This window comes from Aethalodelphis obliquidens, unplaced genomic scaffold (genome assembly GCF_003676395.1).
Source record: "Aethalodelphis obliquidens isolate GAN/ISIS:26980383/991018 unplaced genomic scaffold, ASM367639v1 scaffold2, whole genome shotgun sequence".
In the NCBI taxonomy this organism is placed as follows: domain Eukaryota; kingdom Metazoa; phylum Chordata; class Mammalia; order Artiodactyla; family Delphinidae; genus Aethalodelphis; species Aethalodelphis obliquidens.
The window spans coordinates 106,854-125,290 of record NW_020837946.1 but is presented as its reverse complement, the minus strand read 5'-3'; the positions used below and the strand labels follow the sequence as shown (position 1 = coordinate 125,290).

General features: G+C 51.8%; 1 protein-coding gene across 1 annotated transcript in view; it reads left to right on the top strand.

The window, feature by feature from the left end:
• ING5 (inhibitor of growth family member 5) overlaps positions 1 to 16,474 on the top strand; it is a 22,461-nt gene extending 5,987 nt beyond the window's left edge. The window contains exons 4-8 of the mRNA XM_027115982.1: positions 779 to 890; positions 1,056 to 1,149; positions 11,274 to 11,409; positions 11,513 to 11,574; positions 13,114 to 16,474. Of these exons, the coding sequence (XP_026971783.1) occupies positions 779 to 890; positions 1,056 to 1,149; positions 11,274 to 11,409; positions 11,513 to 11,574; positions 13,114 to 13,156 (447 nt within the window). The 3' untranslated portion in view covers positions 13,157 to 16,474. The remainder of the gene's footprint in view (positions 1 to 778; positions 891 to 1,055; positions 1,150 to 11,273; positions 11,410 to 11,512; positions 11,575 to 13,113) is intronic.
• Positions 16,475 to 18,437: the final 1,963 nt, after the last annotated feature.

The window sequence follows — 18,437 nt, the reverse complement described above, 5'->3', positions numbered from 1 at the left end:
GAACCCGTGTCCCCTGCATCGGCAGGCGGACTCTCAACCACTGCACCACCAGGGAAGCCCTAAACAGTGATTTTTTTAAAGCCTGAAATTAGTTGTGTTTGAGAAAGAATCCTCTAGGAGGAGACCTTAATGCTTATGTTTGGGACTTCGATGCTCCAAAGTGCTAAATCCTTTGAGTAATCAGCCTGTCTTCCAAGGAGTTAGGTGTGATCAACGTCCTTAAGACAGTCCGTTTTCTCTCTGACGTGTAATGAAGCTTAGGACTGTGGTTCATTTCCAGTCGGGGGCCGTGATGGACGGTGTTGGACGGCTGTCACCAGCCAGCTGGTGCTGTGACGTCCTTTTAGCTACAGGAGCATCCCCTCTGTCACGGGCAGTTCTGTGCGGTCCTTCCTTCCAGCTCCGTCCTGAACTCCATCTTCAAATGTCATTTTCTGTTGACGAACCTATAGCTCTTCACATTTTACGTCAGGATCTAGTATCCAAGGTCCTCAGCCCTTTACTTCATTGCATCTTACGGCTCTGTTTCTCATTGTTGCCTGCCTTCAAGGTTTTTTCCCTGAGTAGGATTTATTCTGTTGATGGGGAACAGAATGTGGGGAAAAAAGACCCTTGCATCAAGTTGGAAATAGCAGGCCTTGTTCTAGCAGAGTGTTGTTACTTCTAGACTCAGTTTAAGGGCCAGACAGTGCTTTCTGCTTGATGTCAGGAGCATTTGTGACCCTGAGGCGTTTTGCTCTGAGTTTCGAACGGAATGTGTGAGCATCCTTCTGTGTAGGTGGATAAGCACATCCGGAGGCTTGATGCGGACCTGGCTCGCTTCGAGGCGGACCTGAAGGACAAGATGGAGGGCAGCGACTTCGAAAGCTCTGGAGGACGGGGGCTAAAAAGCAAGTCTGTTAATTTTTCTTCATTTTGTTATTGTTAACTATGGAGTTCTGAAGAATTTTGTCTGATAAGTGTATTAGGAACATTATGGTAAATATCACATTTGGGTAAATCTTGTCCTGCTTCAGTGAAATCTGTGAACAAAGTTGTGGTCTTTATTGTTTCAGAAGGTCGAGGTCAGAAAGAAAAGAGGGGCTCCCGGGGTCGTGGCAGGAGGACCTCAGAAGAAGACACCCCAAAGAAGAAGAAGCATAAAGGAGGGTGAGAGGTGCTTTTTTTCTCTTTTTCCCTGAAGAACACCATTGGTATTTGCTCAGGATGGAAACACCGGTGACTGCTAAGGCTGAGGAAGTGCTTACCTGTGCGAGGTGTGCTGTAGCTTTTTGCTTTACCCGTGCCAGGTGTGCTGCAGCTCTTCCTGCTTTGCCCGTGTCGGGTCAGTTGGTCCTCACGGCAACTTGAGGGAGCAGTGTTGCAGTCGTGGAGACCGAGGCTTCAGAGCTCCTGGGTTTGCACCAGGCGGTCTGACTCCAGAACCCATTCTCTTAGCCACTGCGTGCCCTGCCTCTTAAGAGACACGGTGATGTTTGGTGCGGTTCAAGCTAAGCCACTTCCTAGTAGTTGAATACACATCTGTTGATCATTTTATATATAAATACATGTTTTAGATGTATTCATTTTTAAATTGTGTGACTGCATTTATTAAATATCCATGTCATTTAACTTGAACTTCAGAATATTTCATTTAAAGTACTCTCTCACTCGCTACCCCCTACCCGCCAAGATAGCTTCATAGAATATGAATGGGATGCTTCATCCTCCAAGATAGTGTAACATTGCTTCATAGGAGATGCTAAAATGCCAAGTGGCTTCTGTGGAGATGATTCTGACAGTTATGGGGAGAGTTCAGAAGAGTTAGTTTTCGACAAAAGAAAAGTTTTGGTTCTTAAACCTAGTGTTTAAACTTTTATCTTTAAAAAAAAACAAACCCCAAATAGGTCTTTGTATTGTAAAGTAATGCACAGATGCAGAAGACCACACAACAAACGTGTGGTTTAACGAATTACTGTAAGAGGCACCTCCTTGTAATCATTGCCTGGCCGGTGACTAATGCTCCCTGGGGGGCCCTTCCCTGTGCCCCTTCAGAATCACCACTTCCTCAGCTCCAGACACACACGACCCACACAGACAGGGTGTTCACTTCCATTCTTTCTTTGTAGTTTTGTCCCTGACACAGTGCACTCCTGGACCCTATAGTTTAGTCTTGTTGCTTTTTTTTTTTAACCTTTTAGATTAACTTCATTAAGGAATAATTTACATAACAATAAAATGTTTTCATTTTAAGTATACAGTCTGATGCTGTATTCAACTTCTTTAAAGTTATAGAACTAGTCAACCTTTCTATTTCTTCTTGAGTCAGTTTTGGTAATCTACATCTTTCAAGGAATTTGTTGTTTCATATAAGTTGTCACACTTACTGACATCAAGTTATTCATAATATTCCTTTATTATTCTTCTGATGTTGTAGGTTCTGTACTGATGCTCACTCTTTTAGACCTGAAATTGATGATTTATGTCTTCTCTCATTTTGCCTTGATCTTTTCAGAAAACTAGCTTTTGGTTTCATTGAGTTTTTTTCTCTACTGTTTGTCTTCTATTGCGCTTACTTCTGCTAATATCTTTATTCTTTCTGTCCCCCTACTTAGCCTGGATTTATTTTGCTTTTATTTTTCCAGCTTTTTATGGTAGAAGTAGCTTAGTAGCTTAGTATGATTTTCATACTTCCCTTCTTTTCTAATATAAATATTTAAAGCTATAAACTTTCTTCTAATTACTGTTTTAGCTGCGTCACACAAATTTTGATATGTTATGTTTTTGTTTTTATTCCATTCAGAATATTTAAAATTTTCTTTTGTGATTTTTCTTTGACCCGTAGCTTATATAGAAGTATGTTTCTCAGCTTCCAAATAATTTGAGATTTTCCAGGTAACTTTCTAATTTTAATTTCTAATTTAATTTTGCTGTGATCAGAGAACTTCTGTAATTGAAATTATCTGAAAGTGATTAAGTTTTAGGTTATGGTTTATGGTCTGTTTTTCTGAATGTTCCATATATACTTGAAAGCAATGTGTATCTTACTGTTGTTGGGTGGATGTCAATTATATAACTTGGTTGACAGCACTGTTCAAGTTTTATGTATCCTGACAGATACTCTGTTTACTTGTATAAATTACTGAGAGAAGAGTGTTGAGATCACCAACTCTAGACATGGACTTGTCTATTTCTCCTCCTGCTTTGTGAGTTTCTGCTTCATATATTTTGAAGCTCTGTTACTTGGAGGTACATACACATTTAGGTTTTTTAAAAAGAATGGACTCCTTTATCATTATTTATTTTGTTGTCCTTCTTTGTTTTGAAGTCTGTTTTGTCTAATATTACTATAGCCATTCCAAGTGTCTTACAGTGAGTTTTTACATGGTGTGTTTTTTCCCTTTTTCATTCTTTTACTTTCACCACATTTGGGTTTTTGTATTTAGAGTGAGTTTCTTGAAAGCAGCAAATAATTGAGTGTTGCTTTTTTATCTAGTCTGAAAATTTCCTTTTCATTGCACTGTTTAGACTATTCAGATTTAATGTAATTAGTGATATGGTTGGATTTAAATTTACTATCTTGCTATTAGTTGTCTCCTTGTCCCATCTGTTCTTTTCCTGTCTTCTTTTGGATTAATCATGTATTTTTTCAGTATTCCACTTTTTTTAAGTGGGTGTCAATGGTATCTCAAAGAAGTCTTAGTTTTCATTTTATTTATTTTTTTGTTTTTTGTTTTTTGGCTGCGCAGCATGGCTTGTGGGATCTTAGTTCCCTGATCTAACCAGGTCCCTGACAGTGAAAGTGTTGTGTCCTAACCATTGGACCACCAGGGAATTTCTTCAGTATTCCATTTTAAGGACTATTCAAGTGTGTATACCCTGTTTCATTAACTTATCACAAAGAATTTCAAATAATATTGTACTATTTCATGTTTAATGTAAGAGCCTACATGAGTATTCTTTTGTTTTCTGCCTCCTGTCCTTTGTGCTAGTATCAAAAATTTTACTTCTACGTATGACATAAGTCTCTGAATATATTGTTGTTATTGTTTTAGGTCTAAATCATTGCTTATCTTAAACATTTTAAAATATGAGAAAAAGTTTTATAGTTAGTCCATATATTTACCATTTCCAATGCCCTTCACTTTATGTAGATGCAGATTTCCATCTGGTATCATTTCTCTTCTGCCTGAAGAACTTTCTTTAACATTTTTTTTTTTTTTTTTTTTTGCGGTACACGGGCCTCTCACTGTTGTGGCCTCTCCCTTTGCGGAGCACAGGCTCCGGACGCGCAGGCTCAGTGGCCATGGCTCACGGGCCCAGCTGCTCCGCGGCATGTGGGATCTTCCGGGACCAGGGCACGAACCCGTGTCCCCTGCATCGGCAGGTGGACTCTCAACCACTGCGCCACCAGGGAAGCCCTCTTTAACACTTTTTACAGTGCAGGTTTGCTGATGGTGATGAATTTTCTGTTTTTGTTTCTTTGAAAATATCTTTATTTCACTTCCATCTTTGAAGGATATTCTTGTTGGTATAAAGTTTCAGGTTGACTTCTTTTTTTCTTTCATCACTAAAGATGTCCTGTCGTTTTCCATCTTGCATTGATTCTGATGAGAAATTAGTGGTAATTCTTATCTTTGTTCTTCTGTATATAAGTGGCTTTGTTTATTTTTGCTGCTTCTAAGGTTTCCATTTAGCAACTTGATTTTTTAAAAAATTTATTTGTTTTATTTATTTATTTTTGGCTGTGTTGGGTCTTCATTGCTGCACGCGGGCTTTCTCTAATTGTGGCGAGCAGGGGCTGCTCTTCGTTGCGGTACGCAGCTTATTACTGTGGTGGTTTCTCTTGTTGTGGAGCATGGGCACTAGGTGCACGGGCTTCAGTAGTTGCAGCATGCAGGCTCAGTAGTTGTGGCTCGCAGGCTCCGGAGCGCAGGCTCAGTAGTTGTGGCGCAGGGCTTAGTTGCTTCACGGCATGTGGGATCTTCCTGGACCAGGGCTCAAACCCGTGTCCCCTGCATTGGCAGGCAGATTCTCAACCACTGCTCCACCAGGGAAGTCCACAGCAACTTGATTTTTAACAACTTAATTATGATGTGTCCTCGTGTGTGTTTTTTGTGTGTTTGCTGTTTGGAGCTCATTGAGCTTCTGGGAACTGTTAGTTTATAGTTTGCATCAAATTTGTAATTTTTCAGCCAGTTTTTCAAATTTTTTTTCTGCTCTCTTTTGTCCTTTTTATGGGACTCCAATCATATATGTGTGTTAGCTTGATATTTTCCTACAGATCACTGAGGCTCTGCTTATTATTTTGTCAGAAATTTTCTTTCTACACTTCCATTTGGATAGTTTCTATTACTTTATCTTCAAGTCTTTTCTTCCTTGTTGTCTAATTTAATCTTAATCTCCTTTAGTGAATCTTTGATTTAAGAAATTTTCTTATCAGGAAGTTCTGTTTCTTTTTTTATATACTTGCCATTTCTGTTATTACACATATATTTTCCTTTATATCTTTGAATATATCATTTTACAACAGCTTTTTAAAAAACTTTCTCTTCTGATTCTGTCATTTCCAGGTCTATTTCTTTTTGTTGTTGTTTTAAAGCTGCTTTATTAAGGTATGATTGATATATAAAGAACAGTATATATTTAATGCATACATTTTGATGAGTTTGGCAGGTCTGTTTCTGTTGACTGCTTTTTCTCTGGTTGTAAATCACATTTTCCTCCTCCTTCACATGTCTAGTAATTTTTTTAAAATTTATTTTTGGCTGCATTGGGTCTTCGTTGCTTCACATGGGCTTTCTCTGGTTGCGGCGAGCAGGGGCTACTCTTTGTTGCGGTGCACGGGCTTCTCATTGTGGTGGCTTCTCTTGTTGCGGAGCATGGGCTCTAGGCGCACGAGCTTCAGTAGTTGTGGTGCACAGGCTCAGTAGTTGTGGCGCATGGGCTTAGTTGCTCTGCAGCATGTGGGATCTTCCCGGACCAGGGCTTGAAGCCATGTCCCCTGCATTGGCAGGCAGATTCTTAACCACTGTACCACCAGGGAAGTCCATCTAGCATTTTTTTAAATTTTTATTTATTTAATTTATTTTACTTTTGGCTGCATTGGGTCTTTGTTGCTGCGTGTGGGCTTTCTCTAGTTGCTGCGAGCGGGGGCTACTCTTTGTTGTGGTACGTGGGCTTCTCATTGCGGTGGCTTCTCTTGTTGCAGAGCACAGGCACTAGGCATGCGGGCTTCAGTAGTTGTGGCTCACAGGTTCTAGAGCGCAGGCTCAGTAGTTGTGGTGCACGCGCTTAGTTGCTCCGCGGCATGTGGGATCTTCCCGGACCAGGGCTCAAATCCGTGTCCCCTGCATTGGCAGGCAGATTCTTAACAACTGCAACACCAGGGAAGCCCCCATCTAGTAAGTTTTGACTCATTGTTAAGACAGTGTCAGTGTTATGTGGTTGAATATCAGGATTTTGTTGTCTTCGTTTAACGGGTGTTGAATTTTAAAAATTCATTTAAATTTTTGTCACTAGTTTAATCACCTGTGGAGCAGCTTGATCCTTTGTAGGCACATTTTTAACGGTTAAAAAAAGCCTTTTTCTTAATATGCCAGATAGTAAATATTTCAGGCTTGTAGGCCGTATTGTCTCTGTTGTGACCACTCAACTCTGCTGTTTACTATTGAAAGCATCCACAGAAAGTGTGTAGATGAATGATGCGACTGTGTTTCATGAACACTTTATTTGTAGAAAAGGCAGCCAACTGCAGGCTGTATTTTGCTAACCTCTAGGTTAGAGCAGCCTTTACTCTAGGGTTGGTTAAACCCTCCTGCTAAGGTGTGACCCTTCTGTGTTCTCCTCTGAATGTATTTGGTGTTTGACGAGGTCTCTCCATGCTGGCTGGTTGGAACTTGAATGTTGCCCAGGCTGCGTGTGAGCTCTGGGAATTGTTCAGCTCACGGGTCCCTGGTATTCTCTGCCTGGCCTTGTGGATTGTCAGTCCGTGCACGGGCAGCTTAATCTTTAGCTAAAAACTCAAATGGATCTGTTTGCAGATTTCCGGAGTGCACTTCCTCTAGCTTCCTCCTTTCCAGCACCCTGCCCCCAAGTTCCAGCAGCCCCACCCTCCCTGAGCTTTGGTTTTTCCCTCCTAGACATGCAGGCTTTTGCTCCTCTCTAAGGACTGGCGTGTGGAAAGTACCTCCGGGCAGAAAGCTGAGAAGGTCATAGGTCTCACCTGGCTCGTTTACCTTCTCAGGATCGCTGTCCTGTGCTGCCTTCTGTGTAGTGTCTGGTAACTCCTACTTCAGGTGTCTTGTCCAGTTTTCTACTTGTTCATAGTAGGCGGGCAGTTCAGTACCTGTTATTTCGTCAGGGTCTTTGTTTAGGTGAAGTTTCTTTAATGCGTAAGCTTTTCTCCATCCCTTTCTTTTCTTCATAATTTTCCTTCTTGAAGGACCTGCGCTGTTTGGCTTGTAGCGTTCTCCAGAGTCTGGATGTTGCTGATGAGATGTGGACCCTCGCGAGAGCCTCTTTGTTGAGCATTTAGACGGTGCGTCTCCTCCTTGTCTGCTCTGCAGGGGGATCCTGGGGAATGCACTGACCTGTGTGTGTTCTTACTGAAGCCGGTTTTGTAGATCTGGCAGGACATTTAATGCTGGGCCATGAGACCTGTGTCAGAGGTGATTGAAAGCATCTGCCTTATGGGGGATGTTTGTTGACTGTGTGGGAACAGTTAGGCTGTGTCCGTTGCAGACGGATGAGGCCATAAACGTTACAGGTGACCCTTGAACAGTGTGGGGCTGGGGGCACCAGCCCTCCATGCAGTTGGAAGTCCGTGTATCACCTTACAGGCAGCCCTCTGAGTCTGAGGTGCCACATCCGAGGGTTCATCCGACCACGGGTCACGTAGCGCTGTAGCGTGTGCTCACTGAAGAAAGCCTGTGTGTAAGTGGGCTCGCGCACTCCAGGCCCGCCCTGGTCAAGGGCCTGCCGTAAGTCCGCGTACACTGTAGTCTTCATTCTGGAGCCCCCATTTGATTCCTTTTTTACGGATTTTAGTTCCTTTTTGAAAAGTCTCCATATTTGCATCCCTGTTACTTACGTTTTCTTCCTAATGTGTGTTTAAAGCCCTTCTCTGCTAATTTTAACATCTGGGTCGTCTCTGCATCTGCTTCTGTCTGCCCACTTCCCTGTGGTTACCACTCCTGCTTTTTCACGTCATGTACTTGTCTCGTTGTCTGGCCTTGGAGGCACGTGGAGAGGGCTTGCCCTTCTTTGGTCCAGGCAGATGGAGCAGGCTTGGGGCGGAGTGGCGAAGGTGGCAGGGGGCCTCCCGGCTCCTGACGGAGAAGCCAGAGTGTCTGTTTTGCTGCCACAGTGGCTGTCTGTGGGCGGTGCTTGGCTTTCCTTCCTGCAGAGGCCTGGAGGAGGAGGCTGGCTGCTCAGAGATCAGGGATGTCACTCTGCAGCCTCTGCATGGCCCCAGGGTCAGTAAGTGGACTGTAGGGTCACGGCCGTGTGTCCGGGGTCCTGCAGAGTCGGTGTGGTCCCCAGTGGGCCTCCGGGCCTCGGCTGAGCACGGGAGATGGATGGCCTGCTCCCTCGGCTGCTGCCTCTTCCTCAGCCCTAGGGCATCTTGCCTGTGTCACTGCACAGCTGTCCAGTGTCTTTGAAGTGTGACCTCACTGTCGGGTTTGTCTTCCACCTCGTGGTGGCAGCAGTGTTCCGCGCCTTTCTGCTCCTTCCTGCTTAGGGCTTGGGGGCGTGCCGGCCTCCTCTGGGGATGAGCAGGTGTTCTCCTGTGTCCCTTCCTCTCCATGAGCCCCCTTGGAGGGACAAGACCCTGGCTCCCTGGTGCAGTGGGAGGCTCCCTGACGAGTGCGTGCCTGGCCGTGGCTCAGACCTCGGGGATGACCCGGGTGTCTCACCCCGTCTCTGCGGACGCGCTGGAGCCGGCTGGGCCCGCAGCTGCCCCTCACTGAGGGGGCTGGCGTGCATGTCGCTGGCTGCTGTTCGTAGCGCTGGCCGCAGCAGCGGCAAGTGAGAAGGGGTAGTCAGGGGTGGCAACGTTGGCAGAGCCCTCGGTAAGTCAGGCTGGACCCGGCGCTTCTGCGCGAACCGTTTCCTCTCCACGGCCACCCCGGGCGGTGGTGCCATGACTGCCCCAGTTTACAGACAGAGGGGGCCGGGGGTGCTGAGGCCCGCCCTGAAGGCCCGCTCTGCTGTGTGACCGGGGGCACCCTGTCCCCGGGGGCCATTGGGGCAGGACGGGGCCGGGACGGTGTCTGGAGAGGACAGGACACCCACGGGCCGGGTGCGGGCCAGTGTACCCCGTCTGCCGGTGCTGTGGCTTCACGGCCTGCCTTGGGGTGATGTGGTTCCAGGGTCAGAGGCAGGTCCTGTCACCCTGCGGGGCCAGGCAGGGGGGCCACCCGAATGGCGAGCGCCAGACCTCGGGTACGTCCTTGCCGTCTGTACAGCCCGTGAGCCAGGCAGGATCTGCGTGCGGACGCGGGGGCCGTTCCTCCTGAGGATGAGTAGCCGTGCCTGTCGGGGGGCGTGTCCTGAAGCGCCTGGGACGCGCGTGGGGGGCGAAGCGTGTGGGGCTCCCTGGGGTGGCTGGTGAAGGGTGCCCACCACGTCCCGGGGGCCGGAGCGAGGGGCAGCACTGCTGCCTGAGGGGTCGCCCTGGCCTGCCCCAGGGATGGGCTCGGCCAACAAGAAGGGCCCTCGTGGGCTCAGCCCCCGTGACCTCCTGGCTGCTTCCCTCCACCCTCCCACCCCGGAGCCCCCTCCAGGTCAGACTGGAGGAGCGGTGGTGCGGGGTCCCAGGCCTGCTTGCTGGCTGGAGGTGTCCTCGCTGGGGGGTCCCCACAAGCCCTGCAGCCTCTCCTACTGCCACGGCAGCTGGAACTGTGCGGCGTGGTTGAGCCTCAAGTAGAACGCATGGAGCAGACGAGGCGAGGTCTGTGCCGGAGGTGGGAAGCACCGCAGGAGAGGCCTGAGTCTGCTGGTGGGTGGCTGCTGCGGGGGTCTGCACTGATTCCCCGGGGGGTGCCTGGGAGGGAGGCCCCTGGCGGCAGGACAGGACCCTGCGGGCGGTGACACAGCGCCCCAGCCCGAAGGCCTGCTCGTGGCTGTGCCTGAAGCAGTTTGAAAGCACAGGGGCCGGGACGCGTTTCCGTGATGTTCCCAGAGACGGAGAGCAGAGCCCACACAGAGGGAGGGCCCTGGGTGGCAGCTGCATGGGCACCGAGCATACTTGTGTCAGGGACGGTGTGCGGCCAGGGCACCTCGCTGGGCCGGGAGGCAGGTCGCAAAGGCACAGCGTGTTTCTAGACTCTGGTGCACAGGGAGCACGTGAGCAGTGAATCCCTTTGGGGACCAGATTTTCTTCGTTTCCTTCCGGGTCAGTGTATTCAGATGGCCCGGCGGCCGCCACGTCCTAGCTTTCCTTTTGCCGTGTTCCTCGTGTGACTTGCTGTGTTTGGTTAGCAAGTACGCATTTGAATCTGCGCCTGTACTTTTTATTTTGGGGGTGGGGGGGGGAGGGAGGGTTTTCTTTCTCTACTGGTGGGAACATACTGTTTGTCTACACCAGCCTGAGCTCACGGGTTTTGTTTTAAATAACGAAACACATGAGAGTCGATTCCACGAGCCCTTCCCTGTGTGCGCTGCAGAGCCGCAGGCAGCAGATCGGAGGGCGGTGTGGACAGTGCAGGGGTCTGGCTGGGCTGTGGGTGGAGCCCAGAGGGCAGCTGGGGAGTGCAGGGCGACAGGCCGCTTCCCTGGCGTGGGTAGGTGAGGGCGGCCCTGCTGACAGTGGGCAGCTGGGTGGGTGGTGGTGGGCTCCTGGGGGTCAGGGCCAGGGCAGGGCGAGGGGGGCAGGGGCTCCTGTGGCTCTCGCGGCGAGGCGGTGGCCCTTCTTGTGGGGGAGGTGCCGGGCGAGCTGGCGGAGCCAGGGCTGCTCAGACACCTGGGCTGCCTGGATGGGCTCAGGTGGGTTCTCGGATATTGCCAGGTGTCCGCTGGTGGTGGTGGTGTGTGCCTGCCCCGGCCGGGGAGAGGCCGCGGGAGGCTGCGGGGGCTGACCCAGGCTGGGGGAGGAGCTTGGGGAGCAGGCCCCATCGGGCGGGGGGCCGGGGCTGGGCATGGTTCCTGTCCCTGGGGGGACTGGTCTGGACGCTGAGTAGTGAGCGCCTCCCCCCGACACCCTCCCATGCCTTCGTGCACGGCCTTGTCTGGCGCCATCCGGGGCAGCTCGTCCCTCTACCCCCCCACTCACCGCTGTTGTTTCCGCGCAGGTCGGAGTTCACCGATACCATCCTGTCGGTGCATCCCTCTGACGTGCTGGACATGCCCGTGGACCCAAACGAGCCCACCTACTGCCTGTGCCACCAGGTGTCCTACGGGGAGATGATCGGCTGTGACAACCCGGATGTGAGTGGGGCCTCGCTGAGGCCTGGGGCGGCGTCCTCGGGGCGGGTGGCGCCCGGGTGGCACCCGGAGTGCGGGGCTGACCACCACCTCCTTCGCCTTGCAGTGCCCCATCGAGTGGTTTCACTTCGCCTGTGTGGACCTGACCACGAAGCCTAAAGGAAAATGGTCAGTATGGGTGCCGGCTTTCCTGGAGAACTGGGTGAGCGGCTGGGCTGGGGGCCTGCCTGCCGCCACTGGTCGTGGTCCCCGGGGCCGAGCTGCAGGGGACACCCACCCGCCTCACGCGGGGTTGCGGCTTTTATTACGTTTGCATAATGTAGGGACCCGTGAGCAACATGGGTTTGAACTGCTTAGATGCAGATATTTTTCAATGGTAAATACTGCTGTGCTCCGTGATTCCCAGTGGGTTGGATCTGCGGTGTGGAGGAACCGCGGGTATGGACGGCCGACTGTAAGTCGACTGTGCAAAGAGTCGGCGCTCCAACCCCTGCCTTGATCGAAGGTGACCTGCACTTCCTGTTCCCCCAAACCACGGCCATTCTGACTGTTGAGTGAGGCAGAGATGATTACAGATGCAAACAGAGAATGAGGAGTTCTTCCCCGGGGAGCTTTGACGAAAGACGAAGAACGTTAACTAGGTCTTGGCCAGGCGCAGGCCAGGCACCCTTAGTGCCGCGGGCTTTCCGTTCCATCGAGAAGACGTGCCATGGGTCATGGCGCCGTCTATTCTGTCCTGTGTTCAGTGGGCAGCGGCAGCTTTAGTGTGCATAGAAATCTGGTTTTGCTGACCTGCGCTGAAGCGAAGTCCCAGGAACAGGAGGCGGGGAGGGCAATTTGAGTTTGACTGGGACGTGGTGGGTTCGAGTTGTTTGTGGGACTTCTGGGTGGAAGAGTCTAGTAGGCACTGGAAAATCATTTTCTTCTGGGAGGAGAGGGTCTGCCCACCACTTGCTGGGAACAGGGCGGGACGCGCAGAGCCGGCCAGGAAGCCAGGGCGCCGCGGCCCCAGCCCGCTGCTAACTCCCGACTTCCCTGGGCTCCCCTGGGAGATGGCAGAGAGCAGGCTGCTTCCCGCCTAGGTCTGAGACCTGAGCCCGTGTCTGGGAGTCTGCACACCGTGCTCGCTGGTGCAGCGTTGCCCTCCACCCCAGGGCCCGGCAGGGCCAGGCTCACTCGCTGGCCTGGACCAGGTGCTGGTGGCCGGGGCCGGGGCAGCTGCATCACACAGGATCAGCTGCCTCCCTTCTGTTACGGGGCTGCCAGGGCCCAGGAGGGACCCAGAGCAGCCCCCTGTGTCTCTGGCTCTGGAACCTGCTCGCCCAGGGCCACCAGGGCCCGCTCAGCCCTGTGGGATGGGCGGGGCTCTGCTCCTCTGCCAGGTTAAGGGGCCCCGCCCGACTGCCCGCCTCCAGTTCGGTCCCAGTGGCGGTGTCATCGCACAGGGAGGACCCGTGAGCTTGATCCAGAGGAATGCCCGTGTGTAAGCACCATGCTGCTCGCCGACCCGAATCTTATCCACCGACTTTAGAACAGACGTGCTGGATGGAATGGCCCGCGTGGGGGCTTTTCCCCGATGGGAAGGCTGCGCTCTCTGCGTTTGTGGGTCTCTGTCCTGGTGCCGTTTCAGCAGCGTCCAGCCATCCTGGAAACGGGGTCTGGCTGCCCACGTGCAAAGGGCCCCTCACTGTGCCTTTCTCATCACAGGTTCTGTCCGCGGTGTGTTCAGGAAAGGAGGAAGAAGAAGTAAGGAAGAGGCAGACGCCCGGACCCGAAGAGCACGTTAATACATCCCTTCATTCACGTCGCAATATTTTATCTTCATTTTAAAACGACCTTGTTTCCAATGATATTTAATAACTCAATGGCCAGTTGTAATTCTGGATATTTCCTAAAACAAACAAGAAGCCACCTGAGCCCTGTTGCCCAGAGGAGTGCCCCTAGGGGACTTACCACAGTGACTCCATTCTCATGACTTTTCGTAGAGACCCCTGGCCCCAAGCATGGCGGTCACAGCGAGTGGCCCCAGGACTTTGAGGGGTGTGCGTGCCTGGTACACTGCCATCGCTTTGCAGCTGGAGGTGTGAGCCCTGGTCATCTGTCTGTGGTTTCCCGGGGCTGCTCCCCGAGAGCCCGGCACCACTGCAGGCGCCTCTGACCCTCACTGAGAGCGGTGCATGTGGAGCCTGGTGACGAGCCTGGGAGGGGCCGGCTCTACCCGGGGTGGGCAGGGGTCTCAGCTTCGCTGTGCACTGCCTTTTCGTCTGGACTCCCACTTCCCTCCATGAGGGGTTTACTTTCTGGAGTAAACGTCTCTCCATTAGCGAACGATAAGAGACGGCCCAGCAGACGGGCTGATGTTCTGTTTCCCTGGGAATTCCTGGCGTTTTTACTGTGAAGATGAATTATCGTGGTAGCATGAAGATAGTGGTCTGTGTGAATATGGAGTGAGTCCAAGCCGCTAGGGGCTGATTTGAAACCTGTTCATTTGCACAGCAGATGAGCAGCTTAGATCGAGGAGACAATTTTGTGATGTGATTTGTGAATTTCTTGTGCCACAATAGCAATTCTGGATGAAGCTAGGAAACTAGAGTGTCCTTTCTCTTTAAACAGCATTCACCAAACCGACTTTGAACCGTCTTTTTGGTAACAGTTGGGGGAGGTTGCGTACCTTTGGTGTGTTGATTCCGTGTGTCATGATGGTCCAGAAAGCGTGACTTCTGCAGGTGTCCTCGGACTTGAGAGCCTCCGGCGTGCATTTACGGAAGGGGAAACCTGCTTCTGTGTTCAGGCCAGAAGTCCATGAGACAGACTTGGGGCTGAGATTCCCAATTTCGACGAACCTTGTTTTCTTTATAAGGAAGACCGTCTGGAATGATACACCCGCTTCCTCCTGAGGCCTTGTTACTATAGATGCTCCTCCTATTTTCTAATATTCACCAAGGAGAGGAAACAAAGCAGAAGGGAACCTGTGAGGCTGTGTCCTAGACGGGGCCACTCCCCGCAGAGTTAGTTAATATTCAGCAGATGAAAGCGGGGTCTGGCTGGGGTCTGCGTCTGAGCTTCCCAGTGGGGCTTCGCCTGCGCCCCGTGTCCAACTCTGTCCTTTCTGGAGGGAGCTGACGGAGTGGCACTTGATCCCAGATGACCGTGGGCAGGTCGGTTCAGCACGTGTGGCCTGTCCAGTCTCGGGCCGGGGGTGGGGTAGGGGGTCGGCCGCTGCTGCAGCTTGTCCCTGGGGGATCCCGGAGCCACACGGCTTTCTAGACCCGATGCCATTCTGCTGCCCCAGAGAAGGGGGGCCGTGTCGGGACGAGTGCTGTCAGCACCCTCAGTCTCAGCATTGGCTAGAAACCCAGGGGCGTTGGTATTTAATAACTTAGGGTTTTGTTAATACAGGTGTTTAAGGATTGTGGGGAATAAATGTGGAAAAAAAATTTTTCTTCCCCCTTTTACCAGTTTTTGTGGAGAAGATAGGTAAGTACAGTAAGCTGTGGGGATTCTTTAGAAGCTAATTTAATATTTGCACGTCATCTGTGAACACTTCACACCCGCTGTTATTGCGGGAAAGCGATGGTGTTTGTGGATGTGGGTTGCTGGCTGATTCAGTTGGGATTCTCACCTGGTTTCCTGAGGTCGCGGTCGTTTCCCAGGCAGGATGACCGACTTCTCTGTCTTAAGCTTTTGTTTAAAGTCCGATGGTACCATCCTGCTTGTCACTGTGTAACATCCCACATGTGGACCTTTTTTTTTTTTTTTTAAAGTTTCTGTGCTTGTATGTTTCTAGTGTTTACTTTTTGCTGGTTACAATAATATCACCAAAATAATATGCACGTAGCTTAGGAGAAAACGGAAAACAGGAGCAGAGTAGAAAGAGTCCCCGGAGCATTGTCTGGCCTCCCCGAACACCAGTGCTGCCCGTGACAGAAGACACTTGGTGGCCATGTGGTCGGGAACGTCCTGGCCCGAGGGGTCGGCTGGAGCCCACGCCGCTTGCTGTGTCGTCTGAGGCCTGCCGCCTTCATCAGGATGCTCGCCGGGCTCCGGGGCTGATGCTGGAGGCTGCTCTGGAGCCCCGCCCGACCATCACCTAGGTGGAGGCTACCCTGGGCGTCGCAGCATTTCTGAGCGAGCGAGAGTGCCGGCCCTCTGTGGCCGTGGGGCTTACTTGTGAGGGAAGAGGTTTCTCGTGCAGAGGAGAAGCAGAGTCCTTCCCTTGTTTCCACTGCTGTCTTATCTGTCGGCAGTTGGAGAAACATCCTCTCATTTTCCTGCAGGAGAACTCGTGCTGCACCAATAAAAGCAGGTGTTAAACTGAGCCCCCTGCCCCTGTGGCCAAGCTCGTGGGGCTCGTGGCTGGGACGCATATACCGAGGCCTGTGTGACTGTCCCCACTGGAGGCTGGGCCCCCGAGCAGGTGGACATGAACCTGGTGCTGGCAGGGCCACGTGAGCCGGGTGGCTTCCCGTCTGCCCAGGGCAGCAGACGCCGGACGCAGCCCCAGGCAGCAGTGACGGGGTGGGTGTGAGGGAGTTGCAGGGGTGTGTGGGGACAGTGGCCAGCTGCGTGTCAGTCCTGCCTCCTGACCCATCGCTGGCAGCCCTTGGCGAGGACCGCTTCGAGCAATAACGCTGTCTGAAGAGCAGCTTCCCCGTGTAGCCACAGCCAGGGCCTGCCCTGGTGCGGGGCTGGGACACTTGTCACGGCGTGGAAGGTTTCAGGTTTTCCTCAAGTTTCAGTGAACAGTGGTTGGTCTTCATTACCTGTGTCGAGAGGAATTTTAAAATAGGACATCTAAGAAAAGTGTTCTCGTTCAGGAGAGAGTTCTGTGAAGTTCCTTCCTAGTGTGTATCTGTGGTGTTCATCATACCACATCTCATCCAAAATGATGCAGCTTTAACATGAATGTTACATTGTATTTTCAAGGAATTATTGATGTTCTCTTTGTAAAGGAAAGATAATATTGTAAATCTTTTTATTAAATAATGTAAAGATGTATATCTGTATTTTTGGATCATGTTATAGATTATGGATATATTGTTTAATGAATAAAGTATTTTTTGGAACATTTGAGAATGCATCCTTTCGGGAAACAATAAAACTTCATCGTGTCCGGAGATGAGAAGTACATCCTGTGTGGCATTTTGAAGGGGATGTGCAGTGGACCAGAGGGGGTGTGTCACTGCCACCAGCCTGGGCAGGACCCCTGGCCGCACCTTGGTGGACAGCCTTGGGCCTCAGCTGTGTCGTGGCGTCACAAGTTGGTCCCCAAGCTCACAGGAAAGATAAAGTGGTTAGAGTGCTGTGGGTTGCTTTCTAGAGGCTTAAGGCGCTTCCTTTGGAACAGAAGTTTCACCCTCTAGGCCTGCTTGGGCGCCAAGGCCCTGTGGGAACTAAACAACTCTTAGGATGTTCCCTTGACGAGTTCTAACGGTCAGGGTCCAGAAACCCAGCCTGGTCACAGTGGGTTGGGAGAGCACCGCCAGGCAACCATTTTCCAGATGAAGCCTGGCTCACAGACTCGGGTCCGTGGCTGGAGGGGAGCCTTCGGCTCTGGAGGAAGGCCTGTGACTTTCCTCTCCCTGCACCATCTTGCTCCACGCACACCAGGGCTGCCTGCCTGGGAAAAGGAGGCACCAGCTCTTTGTTTTGGGGGTGGGGTGCTAATCTGCACTGTTGCTGATTCCCAGAGGTCCAGGATGCCATTGGTCTGGTCAAAGTGAGGGCCCACGGCAATCAGGTGGTTAGGTAATGTTTGTCTGGATGGGTCCACAGGCCCCTCTGTGGTTATCTTCCCAGTGCCTGAGTATGTCATTGAAATAGACGTAATGGCTGGCAGGATGGCCACGTTGACCTGTGGAGTGAGGGTCGTCACGGTAGGAAGGGCCAGGTGGAAGGCCTGGAGTGTCCTCTCCCTGCCAGGGCATAATCCAAAGGCAGGATGTCTCCTCGCGGGAAGGTCAGGGGTGATGTTCCTAGCGCACCCCATTAACTTACCTGGGAAGAGGTGGGCAGGTCTTAAGGAGTATGGTTTACTGAAGATGTGGGTGAGACCCCGCTGCAGCTGCTGTTCCTAGCAGGGCATGGTTACCAGAGCAGAACGTACGCTCTTGGCAGGTGGCAGGTAGTTGTTGATCTGGCCAGTGCCAATATGCAGGGACCACCGGAATCTTTGTTCTGTTGATACTTGGTCGAGCTGGCAGCACACCGTCGCGGCCCTGCCTTGGGCCACGTACACACGCTCGCTCTCTGCAGTCCCCGGGCCACGGGTCGTCATCCTAGCATCCCACAGAACATCCCTCCTGTCTGCCTCACCAAGAACTCTGGGACTGATGAGCCAGACACGTACTGGAGATGCCTTGGTAGGACACGTGGGGGCCAGAGGGTGGGAAGAGAACTCTACTCTGGGTACTAGGGACTGTGTTAGTTATTGTAACAATGTAATTGAGGGTATTCCAGGGCTGAAAGAGCAAAAAGGGAGCACTGAGGTAACAGTCACTGGAGGAAGCGGCTGCCATCCCTAAGTCGGCGAGGGGCGGGGGCAGGGTAGGGGGAGGAAGTTGGAGTCTGGGTTTGGCTGCTTGGAGGAGGGGCGCTGATTAGGATTCAGAGCTCGGAGGAGGGCCGGCCTCACGGCCACCTAGAGCAGGTGTTACTTGGGTGGCCCTGGGCCTCAGGAGCCCCGGGAAGGGGTGCCCCATGGAGCTGGGGCACCCCTGAGGGAACGTGATGCGGCTGAGAACTGGCACCCGTGCTGCTGGGGTGAGGAACATCCCTCAGCCCGGAAGCTTCCCCCCTCCCTTTGTCCCCCTTGGGTGGATGCACTGGAGCTGCAGACGGCAGCCCAGCACCGGGCAGGTGCAAACCTGAAGGGGCCGGAGGAGGCAGCAGGCCGGAGAGGCTTCTTCCCTCCTGGTGTGGTTCAGGCCTTCCTGCGGCCGGGTCACCAACCCAGCCCAGCTCCTCTGAGGCCCCATCACTAAAGAATGCTTGGGCAGGCAGCTTCTGGAGCTCCTCGGGTTCGGCCTGCC